This window comes from Lissotriton helveticus, chromosome 8 (genome assembly GCF_964261635.1).
Source record: "Lissotriton helveticus chromosome 8, aLisHel1.1, whole genome shotgun sequence".
Lineage (NCBI taxonomy): Eukaryota > Metazoa > Chordata > Amphibia > Caudata > Salamandridae > Lissotriton > Lissotriton helveticus.
In genome coordinates, this window is record NC_136069.1 from 229,347,211 (window position 1) to 229,363,327 (window position 16,117).

General features: G+C 42.5%; 1 protein-coding gene across 2 annotated transcripts in view; it reads left to right on the top strand.

Annotated features, from left to right (window-relative positions):
* The window catches only part of AMOTL1 (angiomotin like 1), a 431,088-nt gene that overhangs the window by 382,311 nt on the left and 32,660 nt on the right, over positions 1 to 16,117 (top strand). For both annotated transcript variants that reach the window (XM_078656975.1, XM_078656976.1), the window contains 3 exons: positions 3,496 to 3,645; positions 12,440 to 12,630; positions 15,581 to 15,706. In XM_078656975.1, coding sequence (XP_078513101.1) covers positions 3,496 to 3,645; positions 12,440 to 12,630; positions 15,581 to 15,706 — 467 coding nt within the window. The remainder of the gene's footprint in view (positions 1 to 3,495; positions 3,646 to 12,439; positions 12,631 to 15,580; positions 15,707 to 16,117) is intronic.

The following is a 16,117-nucleotide window of genomic DNA, read 5'->3' on the forward strand; positions in this document are numbered from 1 at the left end:
TGGTTGCACAGTGGCCTTTTCTGGTTTTGTCAACAATATTTCTGTCCTACCCAGACTGTGGAATGTGTGGGACAGTATAACTTTTCTTGGAACCAGTCCCTAATTTGTAAAATTATAAGTGCCAGGGCTCTGGTCAGGAGGCCTCTGCAGCTTGCACAACCCATTGGCCAGTGTTGCCAACTAGCACAGGGCTACAAGTGTGACAATTCAGCCTACTTCAGGCTCCCAAAGCTATAAAAATAGCAGGTATTGGTTGTTTTTAATGCATACTGAATTATTACACAATTGCTGTTCTGCTCATCTCTAAATTATACAAACATTGCCACTGTGTGGCAGCTGTCATAAGTGCTGGTGTCGACAATTAAGTGCTGGTGCCTGTGAGAAGTTGGCCTGGTATATGCCCTCCACTAATTAAAGTGGGCATCTTGCACTGTTCAAGCGACCCTTATTGATGATTAGGGGAAAGACAACCTTTAAAGAAAGCTATCCTAGTGGTAGCTGTGGAGAACAGCATTCAGGCTAAGTCTCGAAGGAATGAAAGCAGCTTGTTTTACCAGTCTATGACCTCCTGAATGACCAAATGAAAGGACAACCACACAAGGAATATATAAAATATATGTATTTATTACTAAACACTCACTACTAACCTCTTTATGAGATTAGAGAACAAAGCACACAATATTAAATCACTAGAATGACAGTGAATAGCACAATACACACTGGGCTCCAGGGGGAGACCAAACCATATACTAAGAAAGTGGTATAACAACCACGACTTGACTAGACACAGTGCCTAGAGCACGTAGAATCGCTGGGACCCCAATGAACCACCCAAGGTAGTGACACAGGGGACGCACGGGGGACGCGTGCAGTGTAAGAACACAGCCGCACGCTCCGTACAACTCTATGGGAAAGTCGCGGTTGGACTTTTAAAGTTTAAGGACACTTAGGAGAGGACTTCGAACAAACCCTTTCAAATTTAGAAGGTTCTTAGGCCAGCACCCATGTGAGCACCGGAGTACTCGTGTTACCTAACCCAGGGAAGCCGGGTGCATAGGTGTCAAATGGTGTCGGGAATCTTCGTCGTTTTCAATGGCATGATGCTGCAAAGTGCTGCTGCCGTGAAGAGGAAAAGTGTCCGGTGTGTTCCGAGCCTGGATCGAAGCTGAGAAAAACCTGGAAGCAGAATGGATAGAGTCTGGGTCACTTGTCAGTGACCAGGGGCTCAGTAGATGAATGCCCACCGATTTCGGGTGCTTCAGGTGAGAAGAGGTGAAGCTTGACTCTGCAGCCACGGGGACCAGGAGACATCGAGGATGACCAATGTCCGCAGGTGAGCTGTCCCACAAAGGATGTCGAGTGCTGGGGTTTCAGTGTCAGGATTGAAGATCAACAAGCCTTGGCAACTGCAACCCACACGGTCAGAGAAAAGATGCTTCGGTGAGGACCAGCAAGGTCCTGGTGACTCCCCAAGTGATGGAGAGTCAGGGCCCGTCTGGAGCAACCAGGAAAGCCCACTGAAAGCTAAAGTTGCCTTCACATGGATCCACAGCCCAACGGACCATGGATCGCAAAGGGACCTCTAGAGGAATCACTAAATACTAGCCCACTGAACACTCGTGGAGTGTAGGCTGGTAATCTTCAGTGGAATCACTGCTTCGGGTCTGGACTACAAGTAGCCCAAAGCACAGCTTCAGGGGGTCGCATGAAAGCCGATGCTTCTGCAAATGTACACGGTGCCCAGGGGTTCGGGTCGCACTGTCCCCATGAGGGATACGGGTCTCAGGTTTGCTGAGCACTCTAGTCGACCTCAAGGATACTTGGACACCCACCTCCTGTGTTGCAAAAGTCTTCGGAGTCCTCAGGAGCTTCGGAGATGCAAATCGTTCAGATGCGTCTTTGGTGCCTGCTTAGCAGGGGAGTAACTCCTTCACTCCAAGGAAGATTCTTCAGTCATCTAGCGCAGTGTAGATCGTCTAAGTACTTGTTTTCTGTAGCAGAGTTTCATCCAGGTAAATCCAAAGTCCTGTAGTTTGGGGTTCCTACTTTATACCCAAGGAAGGGGTGGGACAAACTCTATGGTCCCACCTATGGGAGGGTCAGGCCAGAGGGGTGGCTACACCCATGTCCTTTGTCTAGTTTCACACCAGAGCTGGAGCAAATGGCTCCTGCAACCGGTTTGAGTTGGACTATGCACAGGGACACCAAATGTGCCCCCAGTGCAGACATCAAAGCACTCTTGGAGTGCACCCACCCAGCCCCAATACACTAAAGCCTGTCTGGGAGGTGGTCACACCTGCCTTTGACAGGAAACCTATTGTTCAACCTTCCCCTGCCGGAGTTTCGTCCAGCAGCAGGAGGGCAGACTTGTGTCTGTGGCTGGCAGCATCCATCTTGTGATGCCAGGGTCGAGAAAGCTGGTACCGGGTGTACCGGAGTTGTCATATTTCTCCCTCCAGGAGGGTGGAATCATACCTCCACACCAGTTACTGGTGTGGAGGTATGATTCCAAGGTCTTTGACACCAAACACAACATGTTTCCATGCAGCTGTTTTAAAGTTAGAATTTACAGCGAGGTTATAATGCACTTAAGAGTATATGGTTGGGTGCATCACAAATAACCCTGGAATAGAGGTTCTGAAGGCTGCAGAGGGGCTCTGCCCATGCAGGTGCACACTCTCACATAAAATCCAGCACCCTGCCTTCAGGATTGATAAGGCCTGCCATAGGGGTGACTGATAGGTTTATATGTGCAGTGATATGGAGTAGATATAGTGATCCTATATCTAAGAATGGTGTGCGTGCACCACCTTACACAGGCTGCTGTAGCAGACCTGTTGTGTCATTTTAAATGGTTTCCCAGGGGTGGCATAATACATGCTGCAGCCACTGAGAGGCCTCTGGGGTACCTAGGCCCTGGGCATATAGTATACCATATACTAGGGACTTATACTAGGGACTTATAAGGATACCCCAGAATCCAATCTGGAGTGTACCTAAAGTACATGAACAACCAATTTAGGGGGAAAGCAGATAGGTTGGGGCCTGATTAGCAGGATCCCAGTCAAACTAAGTCGAAAACCAGTAAAACACCAGGAAAAAAGTGGGGGTAACCATGCAGTCCTATTCCACCTTCCTTCATTGGCAAGCACCGGAAACACTGGCTCTAATTAAGCACTGCTTGGAACGCATATCACTATTTTTAACATTATACTTTATCCAAGTATATGTTTCTTTCCAGTGTCATAATGATAACATATTATGAAGCAAAATGTTTTCTTTGTCCTTGTTCACAGACCATGAATTTGTTAAGAAAAAAAATAACACATTCAGCGAGTTAAGTATTCTCATCACAATTAAAAATAGATATGTTTCAATTCAGTTCAGTGTTTTCAGTTTTTTTTCATGCTGAGGTTATGAATACATTAATGTTTCTGCTTCTGTGATGCTTTTTAAGAATGTGTAAATGCTGGCATCTGTGGTCCTTTCCTCCAGTTGCAGAAGAAGCAGGTTTATGTAGAGAAGGTGGAGAAGTTGCAGCAGGCACTGACGCAGCTCCAGGCGGCTGGCGAAAAACGAGAGCAGCTGGAGCGGCGCCTACGCACCCGGCTGGAGCGCGAGCTGGAGGCTCTGAGGATGCAGCAGGTAAGAGTATAGGTACCCGTCTTGCAGGTTATACTGAAAAAGCAACATTGTTATACATTTTATTTACATACATTTAAAGTAATGTGGCGTTGTTGTCCCTGCACACTGACCGCTATGACAAAATGTGCTCTTATCATGTTTGGTGTGATTTGCAGACTTTTCTTGTCCCTTTTGTGAAGAAAACTGTATTCAAGAACTAACTTTACAACTGTTAATAAATACACACAACACAGAGAAGCAGACCTCGCCCCTATTCTATGTAAACTAATTTATCACACCTTTATTCTGCCTGTTAATTAGGCAATCAACCACTTCCTTTGCTTATATGCCTAGCCCTATGGTTACTGAGCGAGGGCAGTGAAAACAAGTTTTGGCACAACCAATAAGCTTTGCCTTTGGGACCTTATAAGAGTTTGGCGATGCAGCACATTCTCCTGACATCAACGTTTGTGGTAAATCATCTATGATATACTAGCCCTATTACTACGAGGCATTAATTCGAGTCCTTTGACAGTGTTGGTACGTGTAGTCTATGGCACTTGTGTCCTGCCATTATCAAGTCATTAAAGACCCCAAACTGACTATTATACACAGTCTAAGGTAAAATGCACTTTTTCTATCAGTCATTAATGCCCTTTTTCAATTTTGACATTTGCAATGAATGGCATGAGTGACCTTCAATATGCCCTTTACAATGCCAGCCACAGTCTTTATGGCACAAATGCTATTACAGCCAGTCATTTGATGCCCTCACACTGCCCAGCACATGGCAGCTAAGCTGCAGGGTGCCCATTAATTAGCACCGACAGTGATGCCATCATAACTCCTGGAGATGCAAGTTACACCTCTCTGGCCCGTACCTGGCACAGAACTCCAGTTGCTACTCGCAGCTCTTTTCCCGCTGACCTCTCACATGTGCAACTCATGGCTCATGATCAAAGTGCACATGTGCACAGCTTCCTGGTGGCAGCACAGCATGTCGAGAACTGTAGTCTGTTTACACAATAATCCGACACATTATATTCACAGCAAGAGAGAATGGACAATGAGCGGTGTCCCTGAAGAGCCTGGGAGAGACGACGGCCATCTTGGAGTGGTGACATCCATGTCCGACAGGGAAGGGGAAACACAAACATGCAAAGAAGGAAATAAAATATATGTTTGAGCAAAAAAGTACGAATAAATCAATCCTATATCTGCCCCGCGGTGTGTCTTTAATCTCCATCTCACGACTACAGGAAGAGAGGGGAAACAGAACCATTACAAGTGTGACTGTGAAAATGAAATTCAAATAATGCTGCATTATTATACTAAGAGCTGCTCCTAAGCGGTTCACTTTCTCAGACATTAATTCCGACTTGCTGGAGTTTTGCACGTACATGTGCCTCAGCGGGAGGGTGCCCGTCTGCTATCCAGGGCAGTACTTTATAGGGGCGAGGGCATTTGCAATCTGAGTGCCCCCACTTCTCTGCGCTACTCTGCTATTTTAGGAGACCAGGCATCCCCCTTTGCTCCAGTGATCTTATGTTGAATGGGCCCTCATCTCACTGCAGCTCACTTCTTAAATGCCAGGAACCTGAAAAGACGGAATATTTCAGATAGTTGTACCTGTTAAAGCAGCTCTTTAGAACCTTGTGTGTGGCTGGCTATTAGGCTCGCCCAGGTCCTACTTTATTCTCTCAGGTGGACTGAGGTAATTCGCATCAGAAGTACCCGGCATGACCTCGCCTTTGCGGGCTTAGCAAGGACGCTGCAGAATAGGAGCCAGGAGCTCAATACAAGGCACATTTCAGGAGAAGTTGACGAACACGTGGGGGCTGGAAATGCTGCAATCAATGCTACCACTCACTGCCTCAGCCAAGCACATCACGGATTTCAAAGCATGTGTGCGAACAGTAGGCAGAGAAGGCAAGAAAAGCAGGAGTGTGTAGGCATATTCAAAGAGAGTGCGAGTCCTGGGCTATTGAGGACCATATAGTTGCAGAATGGTAGTTAAAATGATTGAGGTATAGGTAGGTTGGTAGATAGATCGACAGACAGATAGATGGACAAGCAGACAGACAGATTGATGCAGGCAGGCAGATAGATAGATAGATAGAGTGAGGGCGATAGATAGAGTGAAGGCGATAGATAGAGTGAGGGTGACAGATAGAGTGAGGGTGACAGATAGAGTGAGGGTGACAGATAGAGTGAGGGCGACAGATAGAGTGAGGGCGACAGATAGAGTGAGGCCGACAGATAGAGTGAGGGCGACAGATAGAGTGAGGGCGACAGATAGAGTGAGGGCGACAGATAGAGTGAGGGCGACAGATAGAGTGAGGGCGACAGATAGAGTGAGGGCGACAGATAGAGTGAGGGCGACAGATAGAGTGAGGGCGACAGATAGAGTGAGGGCGACAGATAGAGTGAGGGGGACAGATAGAGTGAGGGGGACAGATAGAGTGAGGGGGACAGATAGAGTGAGGGCGACAGATAGAGTGAGGGCGACAGATAGAGTGAGGGCGACAGAGTGAGGGCGATAGAGTGAGGGCGATAGATAGATAGAGTGAGGGCGATAGATAGATAGAGTGAGGGCGATAGATAGAAAGATAGATAGATAGATGTACTACAGGTGTTGACTGGTATAGGTGGGCATACATAAACACATGGATAGGACTGAAAGGAAACAATAACAGACAGACGTTCATATTTATATTATGAGTGGATGGCTGGATATGGCATGGGCACAAACACTGACATACAGAATCAGATGAGATGGTAATTCGGGTACAGTCATAAACAGAGCTAGGAAGACAGGGGAAGTTGCGAAATATGTTTAGCAAGCAAGGGGTGTGAGAGGTGCATGTAGTCGTAGTAGACAGAGAGCTAGATAAACACATAGATACCCAGATAGGTAGTCAGATAGATAGATAGGAGCGATCGAGAGGACTATAGGAAAGAAGAAATAAAGAATGCAATATAGATAAAAAGAAACAAAGAAACAAAGAAAATGGAGGTATAAGGCAGGTCAACAGTGGGTGAATAAATAGGAAGTGAAAAGAGATACGGATTTCAACGGAAAAAGTTTATTTATTTGTGGATTTTGTAAACGCAATAATTTTCCTCAACATGTTCAAGGCCAACAAAATGTAGCATGGGCCCAAAACAGCTGCCAGTTGCTCCGAGCCTCGTCCCGTCTGCTGCACCAGGACAGCCCTCCCCGTTTTTGTAAAATAAAGACTTAAACACGACGCTGCTAACCTTGGAGTGTGATGGGTTGAAAGGTTGAAGCGTGCTGCGTGTAAAATAGACTTGGTTAGGAGCAGCACACTACTGTACGTTTATGGGATGTTTAAGACTTCATATCCAGAAAGGGTTGATAATCCTTTGGCGGAAGAGATGCCTCATAGCCAGACACCACTGACTTTCACTTTCTCTTGCCATTAAGAACCTGGGATGGCAGTCGAATTGCATTAAAACAAGCAGCAACGGGATGTTTTGGGATGGGCAAGCAGCAACCTGGGGGGGTGGTGGAGGCGGGCTAGCAGTGTTGTAGGAGGAGTTTGTGGAGACGTTGAAGGTGCCCCACTGGAGCATGAAAAACATACTGCACGCAACAGAGCTTGAAGTGAACCGACTGAGAAAAAAAAAAAAGAGTCCCTGAAAAACAACTCATAAAACGAAAGCGTAAATATCCAGAAAGTTGGGCTCCGCTCCATTGGAGGATACAAATTACAACAAGGCGGGACAGAGAAGGATTAACCTCTAGCGAGGAAGCCTTTTTGAAGGACAATCCAAGTTGCCAATAAAGAGCCAATGGGTGGCTGTAAGCCCATACAGCATGTCTCGAAGAACAGTGCATGTGCGCTGCCTAGGCTCGACCTAACAACTGCTCCATTGATCAAAGTCAAGCCTTAAATTGTCTTGTGTGGCTGCCCACATTACTGTAATGATTCCAAACCCCAAGGGTGAGTGGAATGATCGTGAATCGCCCATGTAAGCCATAGAATTTTCAGTAACCCCTTTGTATCTTGAATGAGGCCCATTAAGGCAGGTAAACATAGTATTTCTGTAATGCATTTTCTGGTTCATTTGTTGGTACTTCAAGAGCATTCAAGAACTCAGGTACTACAACCATACTCTTTTTTGTTTGACGTCTTATATCCAATACTGTCTACTACAGGAACAATGTGACAGTGAGGTAAATGTTGTATTCCTTTGGCAATTTAGGATTATGAAATCATAAAACTGTGTTCAGGAATATTACAAAATCTTAACATGTGATGATAGAGAATGTACTATAGTTTTTGTACAGACAATAAAGCAAGTGTTCTTGTTAGGTCCTAGTTAAAATATTTCTGCATAGCAAAAGAACTTGCCTTCCCCCGAGAATAAATCTTGTACATTAATTGATCTGTGAATGAACTCCAGCATGCACATTTCCACAGACATATGTTCCAGTCAGGTCTATTTTCCCATTAATTGGCAGAGCTTAAGGTTGCATGATCTGTACAGATGTATAATAAACAATCCCAGAAAATGCAAATATTTAGAACATGTATAATTAAGTTGGCTGATATTTGGCAATATAAAAACAGGTACCATGGGTTGCTGATGGTATTTGCACCTAAACTCTCCAAATCCAGGGTAGTAGCAAATACATTCAAGATGGTCCCCCATGGTTCTCAAAGCACATCGGTTAGACTCATCTTGGCTAATCAACAAATTAATTCCTTGAGATGGTAAGAGAGTTGGGCTAGGAGGGGTGTTCTGCATTAGACACCCTCATGTTTGAAGCAAAACGCCACATTGCCCAGCGTTAAAGATTTCTGATGCCGCTGGTAGTTTCTGCAGACAGCTAAGTTCACTTTTTTCTCGCAAGAGAAATTATCCGTGCCGTGGGATGCAGGGTTAGGCCTTAGTAAGTATATTCATGGCAGTATTTTTAGTCCCAGACAGATTACAACCCGGTTTTTGCAGTAAGTGTCTGGGATAAGCAGATGAGGTACAATCATCTAAATGCTGGTCTCTTTTGGGGTCAGAAGTCCCATGACCAGAAGGCCTTTTTCAGCATGCTTGAGAGATGGTATCTGGATGTTGGTAACCCATTTTCCTCTAATGGACAAACACTTACTGATTTAATGTTAATGCAGTTATACCAATGAACATAGACTTACTGGTGTAATGTTCATGCGTTAAGGGCAATGTACCCTGCATGTTGTCTCAGTTCAGTCTGAGGTTATGCTGGTTGAGGTTATAATTGTGAAGCCTAATTGATCGCGCCAGGATACTCCAGAGTAATTGTGCGCGTTATAAGTCTCTTATAACATAACATAACCTATAACATAACGTATTACAGTGCTTTCTAAAAGTATGCTATCGTAGATAAACAATATAACATGCATGCAAATGCTTGTATGTGAAAATGCAATAATGTGTGTGTTAAAAAAAAATAATAACACTCCTATGTTAAGATCCCTGAAGCTCTTCCTCTGCAGATGTTCAGTCTGATTACTTCATATCTCATGACTGACCAATAAACACAAAATAAAGAAATCATGATGCATAGAGCTCTGAGTTAAACAACCTGGTGTTGCAAAAAAGACTAAGTTACATTGACAAAGCACTAGTGTACATGCCTTTCTCCCGGTGTGGCTGTCACTCGCTCTTAAGTTGTTACCCTCACAAAAGTTACATAGAGATGAGTAATCTTACTTCAATCACAGTTTAAAGTCAAATAAACCCGCAAACATATTAATTCGCAACTACTTTTTTTTTTTTACAAATCGTCTCAAGCTGCACTATTTGGACCGTTAACTAAAGTGTTATTAGTTGATTCATTCTCGCAGGTAGGTGGGTTTGGTTGTGGTATATATACACAATATCCCTCCAACTAAAACCTGTTAGAGACCTTAAAACCTGGGGTTCGTGTGGCCCCATTGCATTGTTAAACTGTGACATAACAATGTACATAATTGTGCTTTAGGGCACACTTAAAAAACATCTGACCAATACTTATCTACTCATGCCAGTTGGGTTTAGGCAGGCTGGTGACAATGTCTGGCTGTCACTTAGTGTAGTTAATTAAGCACTGTGCTACAGGATCAAAATGATCTTCTCGCTCGCTCCGGAGAACTATCTCACTGAAGTTGGCGTTGTTCCTCCTTAAGACTTTGCAGAAATGTGGATTTGGCCACAAAAATTAACTGTACATATATTTGATTTTTTTGCCTATTCACAAAGATAAATATCAATTTGCAATTAACACTATCCATCATGCTCTCGAGGGATCTAAGTATGGCTGTCATATCGCACCATTACTGTATGTCCAGACAGTAGAACCCTATTGATTAAAAACACCAGTGATAACGGGTACGATTATCGATTGGTCACTATAAAGAAGCCTTGTTTGCAGATGACTTCCTTTGCTTTCTGAACAACACAGAATGATCCTGCCCATTGCTAGTTTGCAAATTACAACCATTTAGTGTCTAATTTTACAATGAAATTCCAAAGGTGAAAAGGTAATATGTGCTAGTCATAGGTTCTTGACTCTAAAAAGATTGGCCTGTTCTGAAGACAAGTTCTGCCATCTAGGTATTAATGTCCCAGCAAATCAGAAAGACCTTTACAAACCTAATATTCTAGGCGGTGGAAGCTTCTTATAAAAACTTTCACAGGAGCAAGAAGCTGAAGGTATCATGGTTCAACAGAATGAACAGCGGGACTCTAAAGCCTTGCTGTCAGGTTTCCCATGGACACTCTTTTCAGTATAATCCTTCATCATGTCCTTACATGTGGCAAGATCAGTGTTACACATTTCGAGTTATGAAGGAGGTTCAGTATTCCCTAATAAAGAGAGGAAGGTTTTGGCTGCCCATGTGAACCCAGCACTGGTGTGGTCACTTGAGACTAAGCAGAAATTCTAGTTCAGTGTACAAAAAACTTTGAGAAGTTCCAATGAAAGGACTTCTGTGGTTAGCCACAAAACACCATCAAATATTGGGAATTCACTTGAAATTTCGAAGACAACCCCCAAGTTATTGGTAGAAGCTTTTGAACCAAGGGCATAACTTCTCTCCCCTTTCTTTTGTCCTCTACCATAAAGAAGCCAGACTGCACCACTAGGGATCAGAGAGGACACGTTTTGCTCGTGGGTGCAAAACAATCTTACATTTTTAGGAGAATTTTATGAAGGTGGGACTTTAAAGAGTTTTGATACATTCTTGGTCTTTCCATTTCAAGATAAAGACAAATTGCGGCTCATGAAACCTTTCTTTTTAGCTAAACAGAAAAAAATACTGATGAACGATGGTAGAGACCTCACTAGAATTCATTATTTATTTTTGCATAGGTCATTGTTAAAAACACTATCCAACTGTATAAAGTCTTGAAAAAGGTCTGACCCATCCTTGTCACCGTACATATCTTTGGTTAGTATTTGGACGAGAGCAGGGAGGTCCTCCATCTGTTCGCAGTACAAAGAAAGTGCTTATAAAACGAGCCTAATGTAGTATGTCACGCCAGTACATTTGAAGTTCATGTGTGGAAGATCGGGAAGTTGTTGCAGGGGTTGTAAATAGCGCGCAGTATGGCTTACATGTACTTGGAGGACCTGTAAACAGACATAAACGTTCTAGAAGGAAGTTTCGTCTCTACTTAGAGACATCTCAGGCATTCAGGTCCCTCACAATCCACTAGTCGTCCGGCTCAAGGATGTATGTAGACAATGAATGACATCAATCGCAGGTAGGCTGATAACCCATGCGCTGTCTGCCGCTCGACCTGACCAGAGCCCAGATGTGTAAAACTCCCAGTTCTTCAACCATATCAATTTAGCGATTCAAAGTTTTAAATACTAATGCCGCAGAGAAACCAATGGGGATGGAGCGACACAGAATGGTAAATGCTTTTTGGCCCGTATGTTAAATGAGCAGTAGCAGTGGGCTTGTGCTCTCCTCCACTGTGTTTACGGATGACAGTGAATGATGGTACATGGGCCTCCCCATGATTCTGCTGCAGCGTCGCTTTGAATGATTGGGATCTGATTTTGCACTGATTGGTAATGAGAGGTGAATGCCACATTCCCCATTCCATTTGTATACTCTTGTCATGAAAATGTTATGCTTATTGGTTTAAAAGATGTTCGACCAACAAAACCAGAGTTGTTTTCAAACAAAATAATTTGAGGTATGAGTTCCAGTTTGTGGCAAGGATATTATTTCTGTGTGATAGATGCAATTGAGCTCTGCTGTTCACTTCTTTTTGTAAAATGAGTTAAGCTATATTAATCGTTGATTGACAAAGACTTCGAAACAGCACATAAGGATTTATTTCCTAATGGTGAAAGCCGCAATTTCTGCATGTCCCGAGGGAATCTTCAGGTGCAGAGAAGAAAAATGATGATTGCTCCAACAGAGTTTATTTAGTGCATTAGTTGGGTTCCACAGCTGTGTCAGCATGTTCCATGCACTTGCTTTCGGATATAAATATCCTGGCTCCAGGGTTTGACTGTATTTCCCCCGAAAATTCCTGGTGTACAGCCTGCTGATGGAGAGATGTTACAAATCTCCAGGGTACAAACCAAGAAGTCTGTGGTAAATGTGGCATTTCTGACATTGAAGTCCATTCATAATAGCAATGCAACCATAGAAGCATGGGATAACAATACACATTTCTCAGAGGTGTCTTTGTGCTAAGTGATTTGGGCTGTTTTCATTTGTTAGGGAAAGATTTGCAAGAAGTATATGGTTATGTATCACAAATTGTCTTTGATTCTTAATCTTTCCCTTTCATATGTTGGTGTTTCCCGCAGAGGCACCCCAATTCTCCAACTGCGATTGTGCCGGAATACAATGCACCAGCCTTGATGGAGCTACTGCGGGAAAAGGAGGAGACCATTCTGTCCTTGGAAGCCGACATGATCAAATGGGAGCAGAAATACCTGGAGGAGACCGCGATGAGGCACTTTGCAATGGATGCTGCTGCCACAGCTGCTGCCCAGAGGTAGGGAAACAGAGGCCCTGTCAGAAAATACAGCAGAGGGGAGCAATACATTTTCAGTGTCTCTTAATACTTCCTTGTCTAAAAAAACTAATGTAAGACCTCTTCTGATCCTAAATTTAGTTTTAAACAAATTACTTTATTGAATTTTTCCATTTTCCAGGCAAGATCGCCGGTGAGCCTAATAAACAAATAAACAGCTGGCTTCAGAAATTACAAACAAATGTAGGACATATTATTTCAATACATGCTACTATCAGTGATCACAGAAAGGGAACATAGAGGAGACATATGAAGTATTCCACTGTGCAGCACCTTCGCTTATCCCACATTTTATGTGTATTAGGGCATCGCCCCATGGCTAATAAATGGAGATTGCCAGTATTAAGCTTCTCTCCCTGCCCCTTTTCCAGTGAGTCACAGACTGGGAGCTGTAGGATTTCTCCACTCGTGTGTTCCTAACATTATACCTTGTTTCTGTTATATTGTGATTTGGTTTGCTATCATATATCTCTTTCAGTTTCTTTGGAAATTACATTTTAAATGAATGCTGGAAGATGATTTCGATAGCCTGTCCCTTTTAGAGTGCGGTCAAGACTGAGTTGCATATGGCCGGTCACTGTGACATGGGCATAGTAGGCAAAAAAAAATCTGTGGACTGGAGTTTGGACCAAATAGTTACCAGTGGCTGAGATTATTTTAAGCATTACATCCATAAGCTTTTTCTATCTTTTCTCCAATTGTCTAGATGTTCGTCATTGTTCATGACTGAAAGAATGGTTATGCAGGTGACCAACTAGATTTGTGGCATTCTGGCATCCCACAGGCACCTTCAAGATTTTATTAAGTTAATTCAAGATGTTGTGATTCTCATTATACATGTTATGCGTGGCCACAGGGAGAGGCCTATTCACAAACTAGACTTTGTAGTACATTTAGTAGTATTACTTATGTACTACAAAATGATATTCACAAATCTACCATGGAGATATCACCTCCCCAGTGGCAAAAACCACCGGATATGTGTGAAAGGTTAGTAGTTTTAACTGTACACCTGTAAATCCGGTTCTATCAGACTCCATCCCCTGTTTTGAGGAGGTGGAAACATGTATACCTGCACCTAGTATTACATTTACACTGAAAATAGCAAAAACTGTTGGGTGCAGTTGTAACTTTACATGTGAGTAAATCTACAAAGGTAAATTTAGGTTTGTGAGTAGGCCGGTGATTGATTGTGACAATTTTAAAACGTATAACAGAAGTATTTATTTGCTGGAGAAGTTTACATGCTTGGATAAATGGTTTTGCAGAGAGATGCCGTGCTTAATTTAGGAATAGAGCTTTGTTTAGGCCTTACTTCAAATGATATTAGTTTGTATATCAGACTATTTATAATGTTCAGGTATTTGTTTATTTAATTCTTGTATTAGTCATTATAACATCTAATAACTTTGAAACAATGGTTGATGGTTCAAACTGGTAATGCCAAAAAGCATCATACAACTTTCCAACTAGCAGGTATGGCCGAGTATGTTTATAAGTGCTTTACTTCATTGTCTTCCTACTATATCTCACTTTCTTCCTTAGCTTCTCAAAAGATTTGAGCTACTAAAGCAGAGAATGGTTCTCTTTTATGCTGTATGTAGACAGGGGAAATCATTTTTAACCCCTAGAACAATGGGACAGTCAACCAACATAGAGTTAGCTTAAACCAGGAAACTTGCTTGCTTTTGATTTAAGAAAGAGAACACAGACAAAAACTGTCCCTCTTTCATAAACAAGATTCCAAGGTTTTCAGCCTCACTTCACCAATTTATTGACTCCTTGCCCATACTATCCAAGTGCTAAAGGTCAATCAATTTTTTTCTTCATGGCAGTATATAGACTGCAGCTAGCAATGGGCACTGTATGGAATTAGAATATTTAGGATTAACTTTCGTGAATGACCTGTTGATAAAAAAAATGGGCCATTGTGAGGGCTAGAGGATTTATATGATTCTGTGACTGGAGCATTTACCTCATCATTATCAGTTTACTGCATTTGCCACATGAAATGTTGCTTCTGTTTTGGATTAAAATAATACTACCAAAGAATTTGCTGCACAAATTGCATTTTTTGCTGCTTAAATTGGTCATCGAAGCTGCATAATACAAGTCGATCGGACAATGGTAAATAAAGCTACGTAGAGTGGTTTGTGGGTTGTCATCTGGATTATGAAATTCATATTGCACAAGGATTTGTGAAATATTTCTAATATTTAACCGTTCACTTTGAAATATGGGTGTGTATGCCACAGCATTTTGTGCAGTGAAAGCACCCAAACATGTAATATATGTGATACATAATATGCTACAATATTGCAGTTGAGAGTTTTTTGGTTTTGGTGATGACATAAACCACGAGGCTGAAGGCGGAGTAGGGTACGAATGTCACCAGAACCACGAAATGATAATATATGACAATTTGACAAGTTACTCTTTACGCAGTTTTATATGACCTCTCCACATAATTTGCAGATTTCACCAAAAATAATTTTTACCTAAAATGGATACCAAAATAATACGTCCAGAGAACGTGCAGCATCATTTTCGTTTATGTTGCATTATGTAGACAACCTTGCTGCATAATTTGTAACTTCATGCAATAAATCGTAGTAGCACCAACAATGGTCAAGCTCTGCAGAGTGGTTTGGGGACTGTCATTCTGATGATGACATCCATATTTCACTCTTTACCGTGAAATATTCTCAGTTGCTTTTTATGTTCCCCTGAACCCTGGCACATTGTAACTTAAATTTGCTGGATTTCATAGCCTGATTGTTTTTGCCATTGTACTTTATTCAGATGCAGTATTTTTCATGTTGTCATACTAATCTTGGCTCTGTAGATTGCATTTTGAAAAATAAATGGATATGTTCAAGTTCCAAATGTAGGTGTTCTCTTGTGTTGCTAGGGATACCACAATTATAAACCACTCGCGACACGGCAGCTACAATGACAACGCGTCAGCAATCCGGCTGTGGCAGGAGGAAGAGCAGATCGCGCAGGCCAGTCGGCGGTGCCTGGACATGGAACTCACGTAATAAACGCTATTGTCTTGTAAACAAAAAATTGTATGAGCAATGTAACTCACACAACGTCTTAATGAAATATTTTTGAGTTACGATGTGAACTAGAAAAATCAGCTTGAAAATCAGCAACCCTTAACATTAAATATTGATTTTCTATATGCCGGGTGTAAAAGGATTTTAATATTGGTAACAATCTTCTGTGATGCAAACAATCCACAACAGTACTTGGAACAAAGAACCCTGAAAAAAACCTCCAGGTTTGTCACCGAGGTAGAGAAGTCTTTCTCTTCTTCTTTTCATCTGACTGCTGTATCTGATATTTATTTAGATGTTGGTAACCCTATGCATGCACAGAACAAGAATGTGTGGCCTCTGTTTGTGAGATTTATAAATCTCTTCTGGTCCAGCACCCCATGTTT